Here is a 22,035-nt window from a genome sequence, read left to right as displayed (position 1 = left end):
GCACCATCTTGGCCCTTAAGCCAGATCAGGCCAAGGGAGAGGCAGAGGTCATACCTGTGCAATACAGACTGTCTGTCCTGCAACATAACCGTATGGGCTAAGGTCACTGGGGGAAGTTTCCTGGAAGCAGAGGAGGATGTGGCTAGGTGGGGAGGAAGGAGAAAAACATTCAGGGGCAAGAGAGATGTGGGTAAGGGGAAGAGGCAGGAACAGGTTCGGCAGGTGCAGGGGCCAGGAGAAGAGTAGCCTTGGGGCACATGGCCACATCCAGTGTCCCAGAACATAGCTGTTCTTGGTCCAGGCTACAAGGCAGACCATGGGGGTGGTGCTGTCTACAGCAGAGAAAGAGGAAAAGGAGGGCAGGCTCCGGAGCCTGGCTGTCCTGCAAGACGTCAGGACAGCACCTTAGTTCAAGGCAAAGAAGGACTCCTGGTAGCTATGGCCACTGTGAGTGAGGACAGAGGAGCTCCTTGGTAAGGTCCCATGGTTCCCCGGTATGAACACCTTCAGAGAGCAACCCGCCCATCACATCCTGTCCTCACCCTTGTGCCTCACTCACATCAGCGCAGACCGAAATCCAGCCTAAGCCATGTCCACGCTGGCCCAACCTGAAAACCTCCACTTTGGGGGGAACAAGCTCACTATAACACAGCTGCCACCGCGCATATCATCCTATCCACAGCAGTGGCCCCTGAACTATGGTGGTCCACAGCAAGACCACAGTGTGTTTGTTGGCTCTTTTCCCGAAGACGTTTTTACTTATCTGGGGTATTAGTAAGTTATTTACCTTAACACGCTGAAAAAGACAAATCCATACATAATCTGCTGAGTGGTCTGAGAGGCAATCTAATATTCTTCTTAACTCTCCTTTCATAAAGCAATTTTTTTTTTTTTTTTGCCAGCAATTGATCAGATTTCTGACAGAGAAATCTGGGGATAGAATTACAAACCAGGGTTCTTGACAGAGAAAACACATTCATGCAGACCTCCTCCACTGTGTCGGCAGGACCCCAGCACGCGCCCCTCGTCATCAGCCTCTCCTTCCCAGACTTCTGGACCCCAGTTCCCTGCAGGGCTCAGAGAGGGTGGGAGCAGCAGTGAAAACAGCAGACCCACAATCTTCAAGTCTGCTGCATCGGAACAACCCACAAATGTTTTGGGCCCCAAATCCCCACCCAAATAGAAAACCTGCTCTCGCCCTCTGACGCCGCCTCGGCCAAGATGCGGACAGGGCCCTCGGGTCTGGGCAAGAGAGGTGGTGTGCCCGGCTCCTGCAGGATGGAGTCACCAGCTTGTGAAACTGAGACAATGCCAGCACCTCACCTCTCATTTTCCATGTTATTAAGTGAAAATGTCTTCTAAGAAATGTCTTCTAAGAAAACAGAAAGTGGGGCACGCCTGGGTGGCTTAGTCGGTTAAGCGGCTGCCTTCAGCTCAGTTCATGATCCCAGGGCCCTGGGATTGAGTCCCACGTCAGGCTCCCTGCTCAGCAGAGAGCCGGCTTCTCCCTCACCCTCCCACTCTGCCTACTTGTGCTCTCTCTTTCTCTGTCAAATAAATACATAAAATCTTTAAAAAAAAGAAAGCAAGCAAGCAGAAAAGCCCATAAGGAACACTGATGAGCTTAAGCGGTTAGAGCCTGGGTAGATCAGTCAGTGAAGCCTCTGCCTTCAGCTCAGATCATGATCCCAGGGTTCTGGGCTCGAGCCCCATGTCGGGTTCCTTGCTCAGCAGGGAGTCTGCGTCTCCTTCTCCACCTACTCCTTCTCTCTCTGCTCTCTCTGCTCTTGCTCTCTCTCAAATAAATAAAACCACACACACAAAAAATTTTTTTAAAAATTAAAAAAAAGAGAGGCTAGAGGAGCCCAGGGACTAGAACAAAAGCAGGGGGGAGGGGAAAGAAAAGCATTCTGAGAAAGGTGAACATATACAAAATATAAGGTTAGTTCTGCTTTTATCCCGAGCTACTGGGCATACAACTTGGTCCATGAAAGAGAAAACTAAAGACAAACTGTGAAAGCTCTTGACACCTACCACTGACTGGGTATAGGAAAAGCCATAGATACTCAACACCAAGTCTTTCAAAGATATTTTATTTTTTTATTTTTATTTTTTAAAGATTTTATTTATTTATTTGACAGAGAGAGACCACAAGCAGGCAGAGAGGCAGGCAGAGAGAGGGAGAGGGGAGCAGGCTCCCCGCTGAGCAGAGAGTCCGATGCGGGACTCGATCCCAGGACCCTGAGATCATGACCCGAGCCGAAGGCAGCGGCCCAACCCACTGAGCCACCCAGGCGCCCCTTTCAAAGATATTTTAGAGTCAACAAGACAACAACAGCTGAGTGCCCCGGCCAGCATAGTGACTCTATCTCTCCTACCCCTGCGTGCCACCCCACGCCCCCACCCCAAGCACGCCCCAGGTAAGACCCAGCCTCACACAAAGCAGCTCGAGTGGAGCCTGATGGTGGCACAACACGCCCTTTAGGATGAAGTGGACCCTCTAACTCAAAGGAAACATGGGAGGACCTGTCATTTGCTAAGATAGGATTGCAGTAACCCAAGTTAGAACTCTTCTCATCATAGTCACAAAGGTGATGTCAGGGGTTGACCATCCTGCTGGGGTAGGTACAGGATTTCCAGAATGTGCTCACACCTGGCCTTCTCCTAAGAGACGTTCTTCAGCAGAGCCCCAGCCCACCAAAGCCTGGGACCATGCTCGTAGACCAGGCCTCGCCCGTCCTGGCTGCTGTCCAGAACCCAGGCTGGAGCCCTGCCTCCTCCACACCTGGGTGCAGCGCAGACGGCCACCAGCGAGAGCCAGTTCACGGGCCCGAGCTGCTCCCTCTACGAGCTAGTGGCGATGTCTCTGGAGCTGGATGGCCGGTTCCTTGGGGGGCACCATGAGATCTAAAAGGAACCCGATAAAGCTGCTTCAAAGGAAACGTTGGCAGAGAAACAGTCCAAAAGGAGCACAAGGTAAAGGCAGAAGCTGACTTGCCACCCAATAATTGAACTCACCCTCCTTTATAAGCGCCAAGCTGTAGGACAAGGGGCCCGCAACTGAACAGGAAGGCTGTCTCGAAGCCTCTTCCTGGAGCCTCTGTCCCATGCTCTCCAGGCCCCCAGACAACCGCCCTGCTCATGACCTCCTGTGGCCCCTGGCTCTCACCACTCCCTGTGGCCCCCTTGGCATTGCTGCCCCCACCCCCCGACCGTGCTGTGCTGGAGAAGGGCTCCCCCATGGACGCTTCCCCGGCTGCAAGCAATCCACCACCACCTGCGTACTGTCCGGGCAGCCCACTCCAGCCAAGAGCCCCTGGAGGCTGGGATGCAGGTCTCGGCAGTCCTCCGTCGAGACAGCAGCCAGGCCCTTCACAAGCCCTGCCAGGGCGCTGCTCTCATCCTTCAGGGGCACATACTGACCAAATCTGTTCTCTAGGGCTCCCCTGAGAGTGCGCTGTGTCACCCCCAAACTGAATAAATGCAGTTCTCAACAGAGACAACTCTGCCCCTGCCCCAGGACACCCTGGGCAGTGTCTGTAGACATTTTTATCTGTTTCAGCCTGGGGGTGAGGTACATCTGCCACCCGGTGGGGAGAGGCCAGGGACGCAGCTGAACCCCTGACAATGCACAGGACAGCCCCCGCAGCAAAGAATTATCTGGCCCCAATGCCAGCAGTGCCAAGTTGGAAAAGCTGGGGTTAGACGGAACACTTTCCAGTAGTGGAGTAGTCTGAGAGGCTCCCAGACCACCTCTACGCATCCGAGAGGAAAAGGATAACTTCAGGGTTCTCCCCAACCCAAGGCTGTCAGCCACACTCCTGCACCACCAGGGAAACAAGCTGTGAAAAGCAGCAGATGACCTGAGAACACTGAGAGCCGTGCAGAGCCTCCTCAGCATCTACGGAACCGACTCAGCTATGCTCCCTCCCTGGTGCTCCAGGAGGCTCAGTCCCCAGCCGGGATGGCCGTCCTCAAGCAGCCGGGAAGAACCCGCACAAAGGCCCAGGCTGGAAGAGCGCACCTCAGGTAGAGCTCAGACATGCACAAAATGACTCGTAAGTCATTTCAAATGTCTACTTTCATGCTATCAAGAGCCATAAAACCGTCTGAAACACTTTGGACATAAAAAAAAATTATTAAGAAAGACAATCAGAGTTGTTTGAATGGGAAAAAAATGAGGTGAAGCAGCGAGGGCTTAGGGTCCTCAGAGAGTGCACCTGTGTGGAAAGGGGCCCAAGGAGGGCAGGCAGGGGAAGTGGTTAGGAGGGTCTGGAGTCTGCTGGGCCTGGCTTCCATTTCAGCTCTACACCTACTAACCAGGCCCGTGTTCACTGTCCTGGTTCTCTCCAGGGTGCCTGCGAAGTAGTCAAGTGCCAGGCACAGGAGCCAGCACAGTGGGGACTGGGTACAGAGCAAGCTTCAGGAAGGACATGGGTTCTAGGGGCCAGCACCACGCCCTGACATCTGCGGGGGCAGAGAAGGCCAGGGCCTGGGACGCAGGTCAAGCACCTGTAACCAGGCTGCCCTCTCAATGCCCAGGCGACACTCTGTAGGTGAAAACAGATCAGGGTTAGGTGAAGGAAAGAGAGCTTTTTTTTTTTTTTAAGATTTTTGTTTATTTATTTGACACAGAGAGAGATCACAAGTAGGCAGAGAGGCAGGCAGAGAGAAGGGAAGCAGGCTTCCCGCTGAGCAGAGAGCCTGATGCGGGTCTCGATTCCAGGACCCTGGAATCATGACCTGAGCCAAAGGCAGAGGCTCAACGCACTGAGCCACCCAGGCGCCCCAGGAAAGAGAGCATTACCTCTACTAAAAGCCACCTGCTCTGGGTACAAGCTGATTTGGAATTCACCAGCATTGTGCTGGTTGTGTTCAAGTTTTCTACTATTATGCAGTCCACGAAAGGAGGGCTAAAGGCAAAGATGTTAAAAGGTACAGATGTTGTGCAAACAAGATAGCAAGGGAAATGTTTAACCTAATTCAGAAAACAAGTTACTCAAGATCTTCAATGGGATTCTCAATGCAAATACTGTAACAATAAGGATAACGTCACCCCCCTCTGTGTTAGGCCCCTGCTGAGGGCCTGACACGTGCCAGATACTGATCCCAGCTTCCTTACATTCTTCCTAATCCCCACAGTCCCAGGAAAATTATTATTTCCATCCTTCTGGGGAGCAAACAGAACAGTCGGGAAATACAGGTAGGCTACTCAAGGGCACAGGGAGGCAGAAGCAGAAATGGAAGCCAGGTCCGATTGGTTTCAGAGCCAGGGAGCCTGCTATTTTTAACCACCTGTAAAATTCCTTCAAAGAGACTTCATCTTCATGCAAATATTATACTAATTGCGAAGGATTTTAAACAGATCATTAAAGCGGTGGAGGCTGGATAGGCCCCTATAGGGCAACGCTTGACAAACAGAGGTATTTAGAAGGCTAAAAATGCATTTCATTAAATTATTCTACAACCCAGACTGTCCTTTAATTCAGACAACTCCCTCTGGCCTGATTTCACTCCAAATTAATTAAGTTTTACTATAAATAGAGGAGATCACCATTATGGATACATGCTACCAGATAAATCAGTGTTTAGAAACCCTGAAAACTCTCTAAAAATAAAGATTCCTAACCAGCTGCCACGCTAATATTGGCCGTCCTCCCTTCCCCTGTGGGCACAATACCAGCCTGGGACAGAAGAAGGGATGTTCTTCCTCAGCTTTGGCTGGCACTCCGGAGGGAGCAAAGGAAACCGGTATTTACTGAGTGTTGGGTGCCGGGCCCAGAGACAGGTGCCTTCTCTCCTGAGCTCCAGCTCCAGGGCGGCCACCAATGTGTCCCACTGTTCTGTCAGGTGACCACTGAGTGAAAAGTTACTGGGGAACAGGATATTCCCACGATCTCAAGGGATAAGCCCCCCAGAAATGATTTACTCACTGCAAAGGGGAAAGTACCTTTACAAGGGAGAGATCCAGAGACCTTCACCCTTCCAACAGGTGATGACCTTAACTGTTACTGATAGCAGGGCCGCCTGAGGTCACATGCAGCCTGGTATGCTGTACTAGGAAGCACACAGCACTGCCTATAGCTCCTGCTGTAAGAAAGATTACCTGAATCTAAAACCTTTCCCAGACTGAACTCAGGGAACACAGGGGTCTGTGAAACAGCTCACACACCACCACAAGGAAATACCCAGACAAGTCCAGAACACAAGACGCGGCACCTGACAATGGGCCAGTGCGCTTCAGAACAGCAATGTCATTAAAAAAAAAAAAAAAAGAAAAAGGAAAAAGTGTGTGTGAGTGAATGTAGGGGGAGGTTGTTCTACAGTAAAAATGACTTCAAAGCACAACTAACACAACATGTGGCCCTTGACCACTCACGGTTTTTAAAGGCCCCAGCTCTGAGAGACATGGGGCATGTGGGCAAGTGTGACTATGGGCTAGCTGTCAGGTGACCTCGTGGAGGTATACATGTTCTTAGGCAGGATCACTAGGCTGTGATTATGCAGAAGACTGTACCCCTTCTCAGAAGACTTGACTGGAAGGTCTTAAGGGTGAAGTGGGATCCTGGCTACAAAGTATCTTCAAATGGTTTGGCAAAAAAAAAAAAAAAAGTATAAAGAGATAAATGTGGCAAAACATGAGCAATTTCTGAATCTAGGTGGATGGCTGATATTGTATTATCACTGTATTATTTCTCTTCTTTCCTGGATGTTTGACATTTTGTGAGGTAAAGACTGGGATAGGGTAGGGAGAGGGGACCCCAGGAAGGGTGGCCCCCGCAGGTCTGTGTGTACTGAAGACACAGGGAGGCCGGTTCACCGTGTGAGAAAAAAAGCGACTCTAGTATGAGATTGAGATTTCAAAGCTGGCCAGACTGGTGTGTGATGTACCTCTGGGTCTCAGGAAAACTCTCATTTCTCAATTTTTGTGAAACACCGACATGCTCTCCCAGCCGGCTAATCCCCACATTTGTAACACGAAAACAGGCAGGTAGGTCTATCCAAGCTCTCAAACCGCTTGTGTTAAAAACCGATTCTGTCTATACTGCAGCCCAGAGCTCTGTGCAGGGTGAAGGAGGCTGGTGTTTGTTGTGCACAACACGTCCTGAGAGTCAACACTCCCGAATGCCAACACACACGCTGCCTGACACCGACCTTTGGCTGACAGGTGGGCCACGGCCCTGCAGCGGAACAGGGTGCTGAGCTCTGGGTGTGCTGTGACTCGGGCCTGAGTGACTTCATCGCGTCACAGACTAGAGATAAAGCCACCAAAACCAGATGGACTGTTCAGCAGGCGGGTCATGACAAGCTCCTTCATTGAAAGCGTTTCTTTCTCCTCAGACACCAATGCTTTATGCTGATGTCCCAGAGAACCCGGAGGACCCCGACTGGGAAGTCCCTTTGTAACAAGCTTGCCTCCGAGTGGGTTCAGCTTTCCTTACAAGTGAAGCCTCTAGGAAGCTCACTGCTTAGGGAGGTGAGACATGCTGCCATGTCTTAGCTGACGCTACGACATGCCCGCGGATGCCGGCTGGGGAGGGTCTGTGTGTTCACACAGCTTGAAGAAAGGCTACATACATCACCTGGCATTCTTAACTCTCGGCCGTCTCGACTGAGACCAACTGAAAACCCCCACACAGAGCAAGCACCAGCATGAGAAATCCTCGTGAGAATCAAAATCCTCTCTCTCTCTCTCTCTCTCTCACACACACACACACACACACACACACGAGTATACATATGTGAAGTCTTCCTCCAGGACAAAACCCTCTAGGGCAAAAAACACAACCACCTGTAAATGGAGAAAAAAGTGATTTTTCTGTGCAGAAAAAAAAAAAAATCATAAAGACACCAGTCCGAGGATTCACTGAATTCAGGGATGTGAAGTGATGAAAAATGCCTCAGCCTGTCTGGCAGGGAAGGGGGTGCAGCCAAAGGAACAGAGCTGGTCTGACAGAAAAATGGAACAGTACCTGCCCGCAGGACAGGGGACCTGTCAGAGGAGAGAGCCAATGAGCCCATGGCTGAGGTGGGGGAGGGGGGCACAAAAGCACCCAGGAGGGAACAGACTGTGACCCCAAAGAGGTTAACTTAAATTGCTCAGGAGAGATGACTGCTATTTAAAATACGCTCGATGGGGGCCCCTGGGTGGCTCAGTTGGCTGAGCATCTGCCTTTGGCTCGGGTCGTGGTTCCAGGGTCCTGGGATCGAGTCCAGCATCTGGCTCCCTGCTCAGCGGGGAGCCGGCTTCTCTCTCGCCCTCTGCTTGCCGCTCTGCTTACTTGTGCTCGCTCTCTCTCTCTCTCTCTCACTGTCAAATAAATAAATGGAATCTTAAGAAAATAAAAAAATAATAACCTATGCTCGACAAAGAAAACAGTGGAACTGATGAAGGATGGGGTGGTCTCATCTTAACACACCGAGATGTCCCTCAAGAGTAGCAAGCGGGACACCTATCACGGGAGCCTGGCCTCTTGCCAGCAGCCGTGCCTGACTGGGGAACCGACGCTGTGTCTGGGAAGACAAAGCCCGGGCAAACCGAACTGCTCACACGTGCACTTCCTAGAGAGCACCTCCCCCTTCCCTCGTCCCCAGCAAAGTCACTGCAAAATGTGATGCAGCAGCCCCTGAGAGATTCCCTCCTCACCCCCGCAGTGCCAAAGGGGAAAGCCCCACCGTTCTCAGAACAGAACCGACAAGTTGAAGAGATCAGCAAACGCAGACAGGGTTCTCACCCTTCCACCGTCCTCATCACTGTCCCAGGAATCGACGCCCATTGCCACAGGCACCCTCCACGTCTAGGCTTACACTGAGTAAAAGGACGCTGGGTAGTCTGGTCTCTGCATACAGAAAGCACCCACCGCAGAGGGGTTTGCACACGTGCTCACGCTGAAGATTAAGCAAAGTGAGTTATGTCCCTGAAGACTCCAGGGCCAGCGCCATCACTCTGAACACAGGCAACCTGGGACACTTCTCAGCAGCGAGCAACTCTGCCCCCTCATAACCACATTTCCCTCCCTGAACCGCGAGTTCAATGCCTCAGGAGTAAATGGGGCCATCAGCAGCAATCAAATCCACGGAAATAGCCAGAGCTAGGCTAGGAAATCATAAGTTAGGGAACAGAATGCAAAGTAAGCCTGTAGGTCCTTCAGAGAGAAAGGAAGGCCAGCTGGGGGAAACAGAAGTGGGAGGGGAGGGGAGACCCACACACAGTGTCTTGAAAACACACACATACAGTTTATGCCCCCGAGTCGGCAGCTGATTTTGGCTAAGTCATCACAAATTATTACTGTGGGAACAAGTAGGTATTTGTTCAGCTGTGAAAATAGCAAGGAAAGTAGAAACTAAAAAGGAAAGAAAGAGTGGCAAACATACACAGTCGGGCACTTGGGGTAAGGTTTACCAAGGCCAGGCAACCAGAAGGTGTCCTCCAAGAACAGCCTCTTTGGGGTTACCTGCGTGAAGCCTGGGAGAACTCGCTCAAGCAAGCCCCGTGTTAGGACAAGCAAAGCTGTAACTCCAGCAAGTCCACCTTAGAAGACAAATGCACATAGCTGCGGGATCTGTCCCCAGTGCAAAGAAGCATACTTTCTGCAGAAACTTCCACTCTGCCCATGTGAGCACAGTGGGGAAGTACTAAGATCCTGTCATTCTGGAATTAATGCCTCTGTACAGATCGTTGTAACCCTTCCTTCCTCCAGGATGCAATCATAGGGGCGCTCCTAGGCCCACAGGCAACTGAAGCCTCCTGTTACTATAATCAAGGGAAGGATGTGCACCAAGAAAACAACACAACCCCAAAATGCACGGTGCACCTGACAACTACGGTGGAACTTCCAGTTTTCAAGAGGGGCCATCTGGGGCTTTCTTTTCCATCAGGAAATTCTCAAGAAAGGGCCCCCAGGGACTTAGCACAGGGATTCTGTGACCTCCCAGACCCTCTGAGCAGCATCCTTCACTAAGCCACTAGGTTGCCCGAGTCTCACGGAAAGGAAGGAAACTTTAAATACGAGTAATAGAGTGGGTTGGGCAGGGGAATAGCCAGGGGAGGCTTGAGATGCAACTTAATTAGGAAAGCTTGGGACAGAGATGGAACAGGTGGACCTGTTCAGGAAGTAAAGAGGGGAAAGAGGAGCAGCGGGGAAGAAGGCAGTCTGGGTGGGTCCTGCTCCAGCCCAAACAGAAAATAAAGCTGGGGCAAAGGTGGGGGAAGCGAGGCAGGAGGAAGTAGTACTGGGAAGGCAGTGCATGGCCTTACCATCCAGGTACTGCAAAGGAGCGGGATTTAAAAGCCAAGGGAAGTCAGCAAATCTTTGCGGAGTGAAGGAGCAGGAAAAAGCCCAGCATCAGACTGGCAATTTAAGGATGCGGGTTCAAAGGGCGAAGGGGAGACTAGGAAGGCTCTGTGAGGGGGCACAAAGGATTATTCCAGCTGGGGGTTCATGACCCCAGGCTGGAAAGTAGAGTAGCCTTAATTCGCGATGACAAGGTAGCAGGAGGGGGAGTTTTAGGCAGTTACATCGGAAGAGAGGCGTGTGCGGGCTGCAGGAGAGAACGAGTGACCCTTGACTAAGGGCTGTCTCGATAAGGCGAGGGACTCAGGACCCTAGGTCGGGGGAGGGAGCTCCCGCTAGTCCGGGAATGCCCAGCCTGCGCTCGCGGACAGAAGGCACCCGAGCCAAAGGGCCCGGGGCCCCAGGCCTTAACTCTTCTGGCAGGAGGGTCTCCAAGGCGGGGCTGGGCCTGCGGTGGTCCCACAGGGCCTCAGGAGGGGCGGGGGTCCCGGACTCACGCATCAATGTGCTGAAGGCCACGACGCCGAGCAGCCCCTGCAGGAAGATGCCGAAACTGTGCATGAGCGCGCCGCTCTCGCAGCGGCCCGCCCCGGACGCGACGGTGGAGGGCGGCCCGCCCGGGAGCCCGCGGCTCGCGTTCCCGGCGGCACCCTGCATGGCGGGCCTGGCGGAAGGGCGCGGGGCGCCGCGGCCAGCCCGCCCGCCCGGCCTCGCTGCCTGCGGGGGCCGCGCCGCCGAGCTCCGGGCCGGGAGTCCAAGCCGGGAGCCGGTACCTCCGCCCCGCGGCCCACTCGCCGCCGCGCGTAACCCGACGTCTGAGACCGCAGCGCCTGATTGGCTCGGCCGGGCGTGGGGGCGGGCCTCGGCCTCTCCGGCTCTCCCCTCCCCACCATGGGCGGGGCTCCGGACGGGCGTGGGGGCGGGGCCGTGCGTCCAGGCCGCAGGTAGAGCGGGGCAGGTGAGCCCGAGGCACCCCCTTCTCCTCCTCCACCCTACCCTCGCCGAGCTCCACATAGGAAAGGCAGGAGCCCGGGACCATCTGCGACTAAATTCTTTTCCTTTCCAAGATGAAGCCCTCACACCCTGCAGAATTTATTAAAAATACTCCTGGATTCCACCCTCAGATTCCGATTCAGTAGTTCCGAGACAGGGCGGAATCATCTACATTTTCAGTCAGCAGCCTAGATTATCCTGAAGGAGGCGGTGAGGAAAATAAACCGAGACTCTGCACACAGGCATATTCCTTCCCATCCAGACGTTTGGCGTCCTTCTACTTTCCTTGTTAGTACGAATATTGTGGCCAAAAGCTTATCTTCGTCAATCAGGCCAGAGTTGACTTTTCTTCCCTAAACATTATGTAAATGGTCATTTTAATCCAATCGCTGTCGTTTAGAAATATACAAGGTTTATACTGAAAACATGTCAACATATCCCCGTCTTGTTAATTTTGAACATGCTTCATAAAGCCAAATTGTTGGTAATCGGCGGAATCTCCAAGGACCCCCTCCCTCCACACATGCCTGTTTATTCCCACCCTTGACCCTTTGGAACCAGCTCTCTCCCTCTACCAGGGCCTCTAGTCCCTATTGTCTCATGGAACTTCCCAAGCCCCTCCGGCTTTTCTCCAGACACCTCTTGCTGGTGCTCTCCAGTCCCTAGCCTTCCTGCTGCATCCACTTGATGACCCTATACACATGGTATTCACTCCAGTAGACACCGGGCTACATTTGTAGAACAAGAAAAACTGTATTTAGGGAAAATTTCCCTAAAAGACAGCCACCACGGAATTCCAGTGGGCTAAACGCTTACAAAAGCTTTCTGGGTTAACAGGAATTAACTGGATTATCCAGAGAACAAAAATGCTATTGGCTCTTTAGAGCCAATTCTCTAGCCCTTCTCTTAGGATGCACTTCACAGCTCCTGTCTTAAATGGCATTCTAGCTGCATGTAGCACTCTTCCCTTTCCCTGCAGAATGAACTGCTACTCTGCTTGAGGCCCGTCTAACCTCCCTCTCCCCATCCGGATTCCCCGTGACCTTGTGTCTACTGCTCTGTTAGAACTTCTCCAACTGCTCCAATAGATGGCGGTACACGTCTCTGTCCCACACCTGAGTGTGGGTACTGGTTTTTATTCACCCTTGACTCCAACGTAGTGCCTGGCACAGAGAACATGGCGACACTTTTTAAATTAAACTGAATTTTAATTTATAAAATTTAAAACTCTCCACAAGTATTGACCATGGGAAAATACAGAAAATCAGGTTAAGAAAATAAATAGGCCAGGGAAAATTGCGTTACTGTCTTTAAGTCTAAGAAGGTCTCTTATGGGGATACTCAACAGTTACAGTCCATGAACAGAGGGAACCAGATGAGAAGACGAGTACTTAAAGCAGGAGAGACTGTGGGCTGGTATAAGAAGACTGTTAATTGATTGAAGATACAGGCAGCTTAAGGAAAGTTGCACACAGAGCTGAAGAATGAAGTTTTTGACAGAGCACTGCTCTGCACACCCAGATGTGGAAGGATCCTTAAGGCCCGTTGCTGCTGTACCAAGGCAAATGTAGACAAAGGAGAAGCATTCTTCTGAGATCTGGGGAAGATTCCCCAAAGCCAGGAGCAAAGGTGCTATAGGGAAATTCTGCTCTTCCTACCTTTCCTGAACTGCAGTTAAAAAGTACCCAAATCCAGAGGGTAAAGATTGGACAGCAGGAGAGGGGGGAGAATTCTGGAAATGTACATTTTATTGAAGTAGAAAGAACTTTCTTCTCCTTTCAGAGATGATTCTGAAGCCCCACTGGAATGAGTTTTGAAGGATTTACTCTGGCCAAGATGTCTTCTTTGCTGTCAAATGAAGTTAAACATAGCTTAAGACGTGTTTTAATTCTTACAACCACTTAAAACTGTTATAATATACCACAAGTTCTTATACACTCTTATTTACAAAACAAAACAAAACAAAACAAAAAGCCCACCCAGAATATTCATCCAAAATAGTTATTTTTTAATCCCTTGAAGTTATACCCATCAAACTGGATGGGAGTTATTTTATAGGTATTCTTGTGCATATTTCTCCTTAATTATACTTTACCCTCAAAACATAACTTTTAAAATTAAGAGGAAAAACAGCAAGCAGGAAGGATACAATGCAATATGCATTTCATTTTGTTCCAAACAAGCAGCTTAAAAAAAAAAAAAAAAAAAAGCTAGCATAAACAAAGTGCATCAGTTCCAACAAGTTAGTATCAGAAACAGGCCCAAGGACAGTGCTGGAACCAGCTAGAAGTCCCACCCTAGCAGGCCTCTGATTGTCTTTAGAGAATATTCAACCAAAAAAGAAAAAAAGGAAGAAAAAAAGGAAAATAAATGAAAGCTTAAAAATCTCAAAAGAAGCATTCAAACTACTCTTCCCTAGAGCCTTCTTACAAAAGGAGATAAGGAACTGTCCAGTTTTAGCTTTGTCTAAACTTTGTACAGGACCTTCAATCATCTGCTTTGTGATTTGATTTGCCCCCAAAGCCTACCTTCATCCTTCCAGCACTATTTGCCCACCTCCATTCTGCCAAGTTAGGCATGCAGTTAGGTTGACTAAACCGTGTAGAAACCCCTCAGGACCAAGTTTCCACACATCCTGAGACTAGGCACCCCACTGGCAATGACGGTATCATCCTTTGTCCCCAAATAGCTCAGGGTCCACACTTGACTGCTGGTGTTGAGGACTTGTCCACCAAAGCTGTAGATTCTCTTTTATCACCGTGCCTTGTGAGAGGCCATAGCACCAGGACAAACCCAAATGGTGTGGTAAGTCAGGAGACATAAGGGGGGTGGGGAGTTTTAGGCCTATTTCTCCATTACCCCCTGCTGGTTTTGCGGGTTCTTGTGAAAAATCTAAGCGTTCTGAAACACCAGAAGCAAGAAAATCTCCAGGGCATTTACTGCCCACTACCTCCTATATCTTCACCCTGCAGGCTGCCCTCAGAAGCAAGGCTACCTCCGTGGTCTGGGACAAGTACGGGGAAACTCCAAGTAAGAAGGCTTAGAACCAGATCTGTGGACTGGGCTTTGAGTTTAGAACTCTTCTGCCAAAACTCCAAGTCCATAGGTGGCTTGCTTAGATAGATTCAAATTTTCAAAGTACATACTTCTCACACAAGGGGTGAGAGTCATCAAAATTCACTAACAGAACATGGTAAAGTAAATCAAGTCATGGAAGAATTACAATTGCATGAAAGGGACTGACTTCTTTTTGGCTTTGCCGGAGACTTTGTTCTACAGGGTTTCTGAGAAAGCATCATGACCATGACATGCGGTTATTGACGGTGGACCCAGGACCAAAGACATTCAAATTTTAAAAGGGGGGTCCCTGGTTGCCACCAAGATTTATACCTCACTTGTTAGTGATGTCTTTTCCTTCATCTTCCTAAGGCCAAATAACATAGAACTCTTTTAAACTTACACACACACACACACACACACACACCCATCCCTAGTATACAGGACCAGTGTTCAAACCTAGTACGTGTTTCCACTGTTGAGACTAAGCTCCTAACATCTCTTTCAGAGCTTCTGTGGGCATCAATCAAAACAGTGAACAGGGTCTTCAATACAAGTCTTTGGTGATAGGCGCCAAGTAAATATAAGTATCTGTGAGTTTTCCCAAAGTTCCCATCTAGATAATTCTTAACAACTGTTAACAATTTCCTGATGTTCTGTGTGTCCCCCAGAAATACTTTTTGGCTTGGGAGAAGTGAACGGTTCTGAGTCCTGCCCTAGCTAAGTCCTCCTAAAGCTTTTAATCTGTATTTAGGTACCACATTAGTAACAGGATTAATAAAAAAGAGTGAGTAAAATATATTCAAGTCCTCAGGAAACTTTGGTCCAAGGCCCTCTTTCTCACAGTGAGAATAACTTTACTTCCAGGAGAAGAGGCATAGAAAGGCCAAGCTCTGAGCTGGTTTTCCATGTCTAACTCTATCGTAATTCAAGAAATATTTACCAAGAAGCCCATCTCTTCCAGGAGTTGCTAAGTATCTTTCCCTGACCTCATGTATCCACAACATAGATGCTGGGGGACACTTACATCACCAAAGAAAGGCAGACACAGGTAAAGCCCCAGTAATATATCCCCTGCATTAGACACCTTAACTCTCCTTCAACTGAGAAGGATGAGGGCAGTTTACAAAGGAAAATAGCATAGTTCCCAGAAGCCCACAAAATACAGTCAAAATGTCACAGCAAATCTTCATGTACAATAAAAGGTTTCCCTAACACACACATAGGCTACTAGCGGCCGGTCAACTTCAAGGTCCAGGAGGCTTACACAGTCCATTCACCTGTTTCCAAGTTTGTCAATACAGAATAAAAAAATGGATCATGGAAAACTCTGTGACCTCAGGCGGCTGTGGCGCCGGCTGCAATTCAGATAAATGCAGCCCCTCACAATGTATCTCTTTAAATTTAAGAGGGTATCAACCTTTAAGAAACAAAGTTCATGTATCCATGTGTACTATATAAGCATTTTACCCCAACATGGTGAGTCATTATCAGGTTCAAAATCTGTTTCAGAATCAGAGTAATCAGACTGTCACCGTTGTCCAGCCATGTCCCAGCAGCTTTATGAGGGAAATGGAGTCTAAATTGTGTATTAAAAAAAAAAAAAAAAAAGCCCTGTGCCAATTTCCCAATTACCTTCTCTTATTTAATATCTGGGAGTGGGGGGGGGGTATATAATTCTTTCATGCAGTTGCCTGAGAAACTGCATCTCACCATGAGAATGCAAGAAATATTAAGGGAAAACCAACTTAGAGTTGGCTTCTCTCTAGGAGAAAGCTGAGCTTGGATAATCACGGTACAGAGGAGCCGGCTGAGACCTGACTATATCCAGATTAGAGACTACTCAGGGCCGTGAGTTTCACCTTTCCAGGGCTCCGCCCCCTTTAACTATAGTTTTGGAGAAGGCAAAAGAGAGACAACTTAACGTATTCACTGTTGCATTTGGTCAACTCCCCCTCACAGGAAGTAAAACTCATTTCCCTACATAAAACAAACACTGATCTTCTCCAAGGAACTCCCTTTGCCTAGTGCCTTAACTGCTGAGCTCTGTGGAACTTTAATTATGTAAGTTATGCACCCTCTGCCCCAAGATCATGTACTTAACACTAACTGTTCCCAAGCATCTTCTGTGTGCTCCTCTTCCACAGGCATAGCCTTACATTTGAAAAAACTGGGTCTCTAAGTTCAAACATACTGACTTTCACTTAAAAGAAGCTTCTTTCCGGGTCTATCTGGTGGTAACCTAAGCACAAAACTGATGCTTTAGCATGCGGTTTGGCTGAAGGGCTTGCGTTAAGGTGGTTCATGAGTCATTTAAGGAGGAGAGTGTGCAGACTACAGACTGTCTGCCAAGGTCCGTCCACTGGTGGGAGCAGGAGAGGGGAGGAAAAAGGAAAAATCAACAATCAATTTAAATTTGAAATAATATTACCTTATATTTGTATAGCTGTTTAGAATTCACCAAGTTTGTAGTTTTAAAAAACATTTTCAAATCTTGACAATGAGTGATTAAGTTATAAATTTGCAGATAACTAGGATAATTAAAAAACAAACAAACAAAACACTCAGCAACGCAAGCCATTTAAAGGAGGCAATCTATGTGTGCATCTTTCCTCATTCCTCCCGGCTGGAACAGCACAGCTACTGTCCTATAGTAGCTCGAAGTACAATCCTAAGTGAAAATTTGCCTGTAGTTTCATGTCAGCTTGAACTGGGCCAAAACAAACACCTAAAAGAAAACCAAGTTGTTGAGCTGTCGAGTGGGAATCCTCAGACTGTAGATTACGTTCAATTTAAAGGTTTCACTAAGAGGACATGTAAATGTGACTAGGCAAAGAGGTTTCCAGAATCCTTAACCACCTCTCAATCTTTATGCGGCCACTGAGGACATGAGGACACACAGTTACAGAAACTCCATGCTCTGCATCACCCCCCAAAATATTTTCTCTGTTGTGCTTCTTCACTCTCTGCCTGGAGACACCAAAAAAGAAAGGGAAATGGGTTTTCCACCGGGTCCAAGAAACACCTACTGATTTGCACCCAAAGTGAGGACTCTCGAAATGAAACAGACAACCGTGGAGGAAAGTAGACATAAAACAAGAGCCACCGAAGTCCGTGTGCAGACTGATGGGGAGACACCAACTAAACAGAAATAACCACAATTTTTGAGAGACCACTTCACAGGGAGCACCACACTGGGCCCAGATGGGAAACAATGATAGCACGGGTCTCGGATCAGGCCAGGAACTCATGTAAGTGCTGACATGGTATTTTTAAGAAAGCAAACAGTATTGGGTTTGTTTGTTTTTTTTTTCCCCCTACAACTTCTGTCATAGTTTTAGTGTTCATGTAGCTTAAAAATGGCATCATACAAAAAACCTTATACATGGCTGTAAGCTCAATCATCAACAGAGGTAGTAAACAAAGGAACTCCTAAGAATAGATTTTAAAATGGATCAAAGTGTGAATGTACATTCAAAACCCTAGAGCCACGTAAGCATCCCCAAAATGAACTGTTTTAATTTAAAAAAGCTTAAAAACACAATGACAATGAAGCACTGAGGTGCCTTAGGCACAGTCCCAAATCAGTGCTGACTTAAAGCTATGTCCTCTCTTTCCAGGAAAGAGTTCAATCTACAATGGGAAGGAACAGAACAAAAAGAGCACAACCATAAGGGTGCTTTCCGGCCGCCGAGGTTCTTCTTCGTTTTCAGGCCACACCACTGGAAATGTTCGTTCTTCTGACACGAGTCTTTTCTTCACAACCCTTCTTCTTTTTAAAACTGCCATCTGCTGACCAAGAGATGCCCACATTCCCACTGGCAGGGGAGCCCCTTCCGTGCAGTTTTTGCTTCCTCGGTGTGGGTCCTCCTTCCCTGAAAGTGCAAAGAGAGCAAGCCCAGCCCTGCAGGGCCCAGAGCCCCAGGGCTGATTCAACGCAGCTTGGAGAGCAGCGAGAAGGATTTGCTGCACTTGTGCTGCAAAGACACAGCTCACTTTGGTTGTCCTTCTCAGTTGGCAAACTGCTCATAGAAAGCAAACTTGATCCTCTCTATGTGGTGGCAGAGTTTGATGGCAGGGCCCAATTTTAAATCCATGCACTCTTGAACAGTGGGAAGGGTAAGAAGCAACAGGGCCTGCCCGTCAATTTCCTGTTAAAGCACAAAATACGCATTATCTATGATGTGAATATGGATGGCAGCTCAGGAAAGACAGCCCCTGTTTCCTTTCACTTGTGTCAAAATCTGAGTCTCTGTGCTTTCCTTTCCTTACTTTCCCCCTTTTCACAAGTATCACACAGTTTCTTCCAAGAGTCCCCCGCAGTCCCCCATGCTAATGAATCTTCAAAATTAAGGATAAACTTTTACCCAGTATAAGAATCCATTCTACAGGGGCGCCTGGGTGGCTCAGGGGTTAAGCCTCTGCCTTCAGCTCAGGTCATGATCTCAGGGTCCTGGGATCGAACCCCGCATGGGGCTCTCTGCTCAGCAGGGAGCCTGCTCCCCCTCTCTCTCTGCCTGCCTCTCTGCCTACTCGTGCCCTCTCTGTCAAATAAATAAAATCTTAAAAAAAAAAAAAAAAGGAAACCATTCTACAGTTTCTGCTGTGCAGAAATTCAGTGAACGAACTAGCTTTGTAACTGGCTACTGAATGTACCAAAAGAAACATCTTTTTAGAGGATGCTTTCTAAATCTGAAAAAAAAAAAATTAACTATAAACATCAATGTTTTCCTACTCTGTAACATTCATAAAAGCTGGATGAGCTCTTCAAAGATGTTCAGTTTAGAATCTCCCCAGTTATAAAAAAAACAAAACAAAAAAAAATTAGTATTTGTTTCAGAAAACTTGCCTTAAGACCGATCACCAGTGTAGAGCCTCACATATTACAGTTGTTAATTATTCTTAAAAACAAGCAAATCATTACTTTGGAAAACAAGATCACCGTTAAGAACTGCATGCTTGATTTTAAGCCATTCAAATACTTGAGGGATGGAAACAAAGTCTTGGGAAAAACGGCAACACAGTGATCATCTGGTTCAAATGTGGGGGAAGTCAGAACCATAACCTCTTACAACCCTCTTTCTAGACTCCTAAAAGGGTAACTACATTTCTTTTGTATGAGAGAAACATTTTTCCTCAGACTTGTAAACAAATCGCTACTACACCCACAGTCCTTCGCTAAGGAAACAGGTCTCTGTAATTACCTGGTCTAGAAATATCCTTGCCAGCGGAGCACAGTCGGTGGATCTGATGAACCGGACCACGTCCGCCACGCTCCACTTGAGGGGGTTACTGTCCAGATGGAGCCTCTCGGCAACTTCAATCCTTATTTCCTTCATTGCCCGCAACAAAGCAAACCAAACGGTGTCAGAGCTACTTTATTCTAAAAAATTCTCTCTCTATAAATTCAAAACCCTTGGAGACAGGATTGGAGGGTTAGGTTTTAGGGCATGATTTCTCCCAGCAAAGATGGCCAAGGTCCACACACACGAGGTACCCAGGAAATGTGGATCTTTTATAATAAGAAACATCAATGGGGAAGAATTTATTTCAAAGTTCCAGCACAAATAATTTGGACAATTTACAGAGAAAAATGGCTTTTCAATCTCTCATTTGTTCCCTGGTCTATTTCGACTCGCTGTCTGTAGGGTGCTGCAGTGAACAGGATGCTACTTCAGAAGAAAGAAGGCATAACTAAATCTTCAGGAGAAACCATTTGCTGCTTTAGTTCAGGCAATATATTTAAAACGCAACCCAGTTTTGAAACAGTGACTTAACTGCCACTCTTGTAGTGTGTACGTTATGTAACACACATATATGTACATGTTATATACCAAGTAAAGCAGCTTCACCCGAATCAAAAGGATAAATAATTTATCTCTACAGAACCATCTATCAAAAGTATTAAACAAGCAGTTTTCCCTAAACCAATGACAGGCTAGGGCTAAGGAAGAAAAAAAAAAAAAGTTTCATTGCAGTTTAACCTAAAGTAAGCAGCTACTCAGAAAGATCTTCTTTCTGGTAGGTAGTTGATCCCCAAATAATCCTTGCAACACAAGTAAATCCCTGAATTTGGAATTCTTTTAAGAGAGACCTGGGAAATTCAACTGAAGCCTGTACTGAAATAAACGGAATGCCCACATCATTAACAATCCGCCTTCAGAGGGGAATTCTAGAGAGAGGAATAAAAGGCACTGTATTTTAAAAATGGGTACCTTTGGTGAAGGAGGTTTATTCTCATCATCAGAAAATGAAAAAGTGCGAAGCTCTCTTTTTCTCCGTTGTCTGTCCGGAGGCAGTGATGTAGAAATCTCACTCTGGGTGGGAGAGGAAGAGCACGACTTTTTTTCTGACATTTCTGACTCTTCCTGTAGCTCGTCCTGCTGCTCCGACGTACTGCCCTCACTCAGGGAATCGTCATCCCCTTCATCTGGGTCCTCCTCATCTTCACCCCCACTTCCCTAGAGGAAAAGCAGAAAAAAGTCTCATGGAAATTCAAAACAAACCAGCTCCCGGCCACAGACCACTTTCTGCTGGGGCAGGGATCTGACTCAGACAGGCCTACAGGTGGCCTTTCTGCGTCTGTGCTGTACGGCCGTGATCTCCTGGCTGCTCGGCCGGACAGGCACACCACAGATCTCGTACCTGGGGGGAGCCCGCCGGGGTGTTATCAACAGATGCAGAGGAGCGTTTCTTCTTATGGACAAAGACATTTTTCCGCCTCTTCCTCCGCTTACTGGCTTTTTTCAGGGCGCATGCTAAGTTGCTATGCCCACCAGGTGGCCTCCCGATTCTTTTATTTTTCTTCTTTCCATAATAGTGTGCTAAATGTGAAGGACAGAGAAAAATGAAGTAGAGTCACAATTTTTGTACACTTCATACCACAAGAGATTTTACCAGCACAGCAGAGAACAGGTACATTGTATGTGATGAAGGTTTAAATTCCGTATCATGGAACAATCTTAACTGTCCAGATCTTAAATGGACAGTACCATTAATACGACAAATGCACAAACCTGAATAACTGTCCCTCTGTCAAGACGTAGAACATCTCCATCAACCTAGAAAGTTCCCAGGGTCCCTTCCCAGTCAGTCCCCCCACCAGAAGCAACCACAACTGTATTCCAACTTCCATCAGTACTGATCAGTTCTGCCTCACCTATGGAACATTCAGTAGACGCTTTTTTTTTTCTTTAAAGATTTTATTTTTTTATTTGACAGAGAGAGACACAGCGAGAAAGGGAACACAAGCAGGGGGAGTGGGAGAGGGAGAAAAAAGCAGGCTTCCTGCTGAGCAGGGAGCTCAACGTGGGGCTCGATCCCAGGACCCTGGGATCATGACCTGAGCCGAAGGCAGACACTTAATGACTGAGCCAGCCAGGCGCCCCAACTGGTAGATGCTTTTTGGACAAGGTTTCTGTCGCTCAGTATGATTCTGAGTTTCACCTCTGCTGCTGTGTGTATGAATACTTCAGTCCCTTCTACTGATGAACAGCATCTCATTGTGAAGAATATACTAGTTTAGTCTCCTGCTGACAGGCACCTGGGCTGTTCCCAGGTTCTGGCTGTTACTATTTAGCAATAAACACTCTTGTCCACAGCTTTTAGGGTGGAGATTTTCATTTTCCTTGGGCAGATACCTGGGGATAGAATTGCCGGATCATATGTCAGATGTAGATTAACTTTTAAA

General features: G+C 48.0%; 2 protein-coding genes across 3 annotated transcripts in view; both read right to left on the bottom strand.

Annotated features, from left to right (window-relative positions):
- Positions 1-11,059, bottom strand: part of LOC308345259 (store-operated calcium entry regulator STIMATE) — a 52,907-nt gene extending 41,848 nt beyond the window's left edge. The window contains exon 1 of the mRNA XM_080807267.1: positions 10,793-11,059. Within this exon, the coding sequence (XP_080663393.1) occupies positions 10,793-10,952 (160 nt within the window). The 5' untranslated portion in view covers positions 10,953-11,059. The remainder of the gene's footprint in view (positions 1-10,792) is intronic.
- A 6,787-nt stretch (positions 11,060-17,846) lies between these two features.
- SFMBT1 (Scm like with four mbt domains 1) overlaps positions 17,847-22,035 on the bottom strand; it is a 120,551-nt gene continuing 116,362 nt past the window's right edge. For both annotated transcript variants that reach the window (XM_080812245.1, XM_080812246.1), the window contains 4 exons: positions 20,991-21,169; positions 20,561-20,806; positions 19,550-19,678; positions 17,847-18,496 (listed from right to left, as the gene is read on the bottom strand). In XM_080812245.1, coding sequence (XP_080668371.1) covers positions 18,356-18,496; positions 19,550-19,678; positions 20,561-20,806; positions 20,991-21,169 — 695 coding nt within the window. In that variant the 3' untranslated portion in view covers positions 17,847-18,355. The remainder of the gene's footprint in view (positions 18,497-19,549; positions 19,679-20,560; positions 20,807-20,990; positions 21,170-22,035) is intronic.

The sequence above is a fragment of the Martes martes genome (assembly GCF_963455335.1).
Source record: "Martes martes genome assembly, chromosome: 1".
NCBI classification, from domain to species: domain Eukaryota; kingdom Metazoa; phylum Chordata; class Mammalia; order Carnivora; family Mustelidae; genus Martes; species Martes martes.
This window is presented reverse-complemented; position numbering and strand designations above follow the sequence as displayed.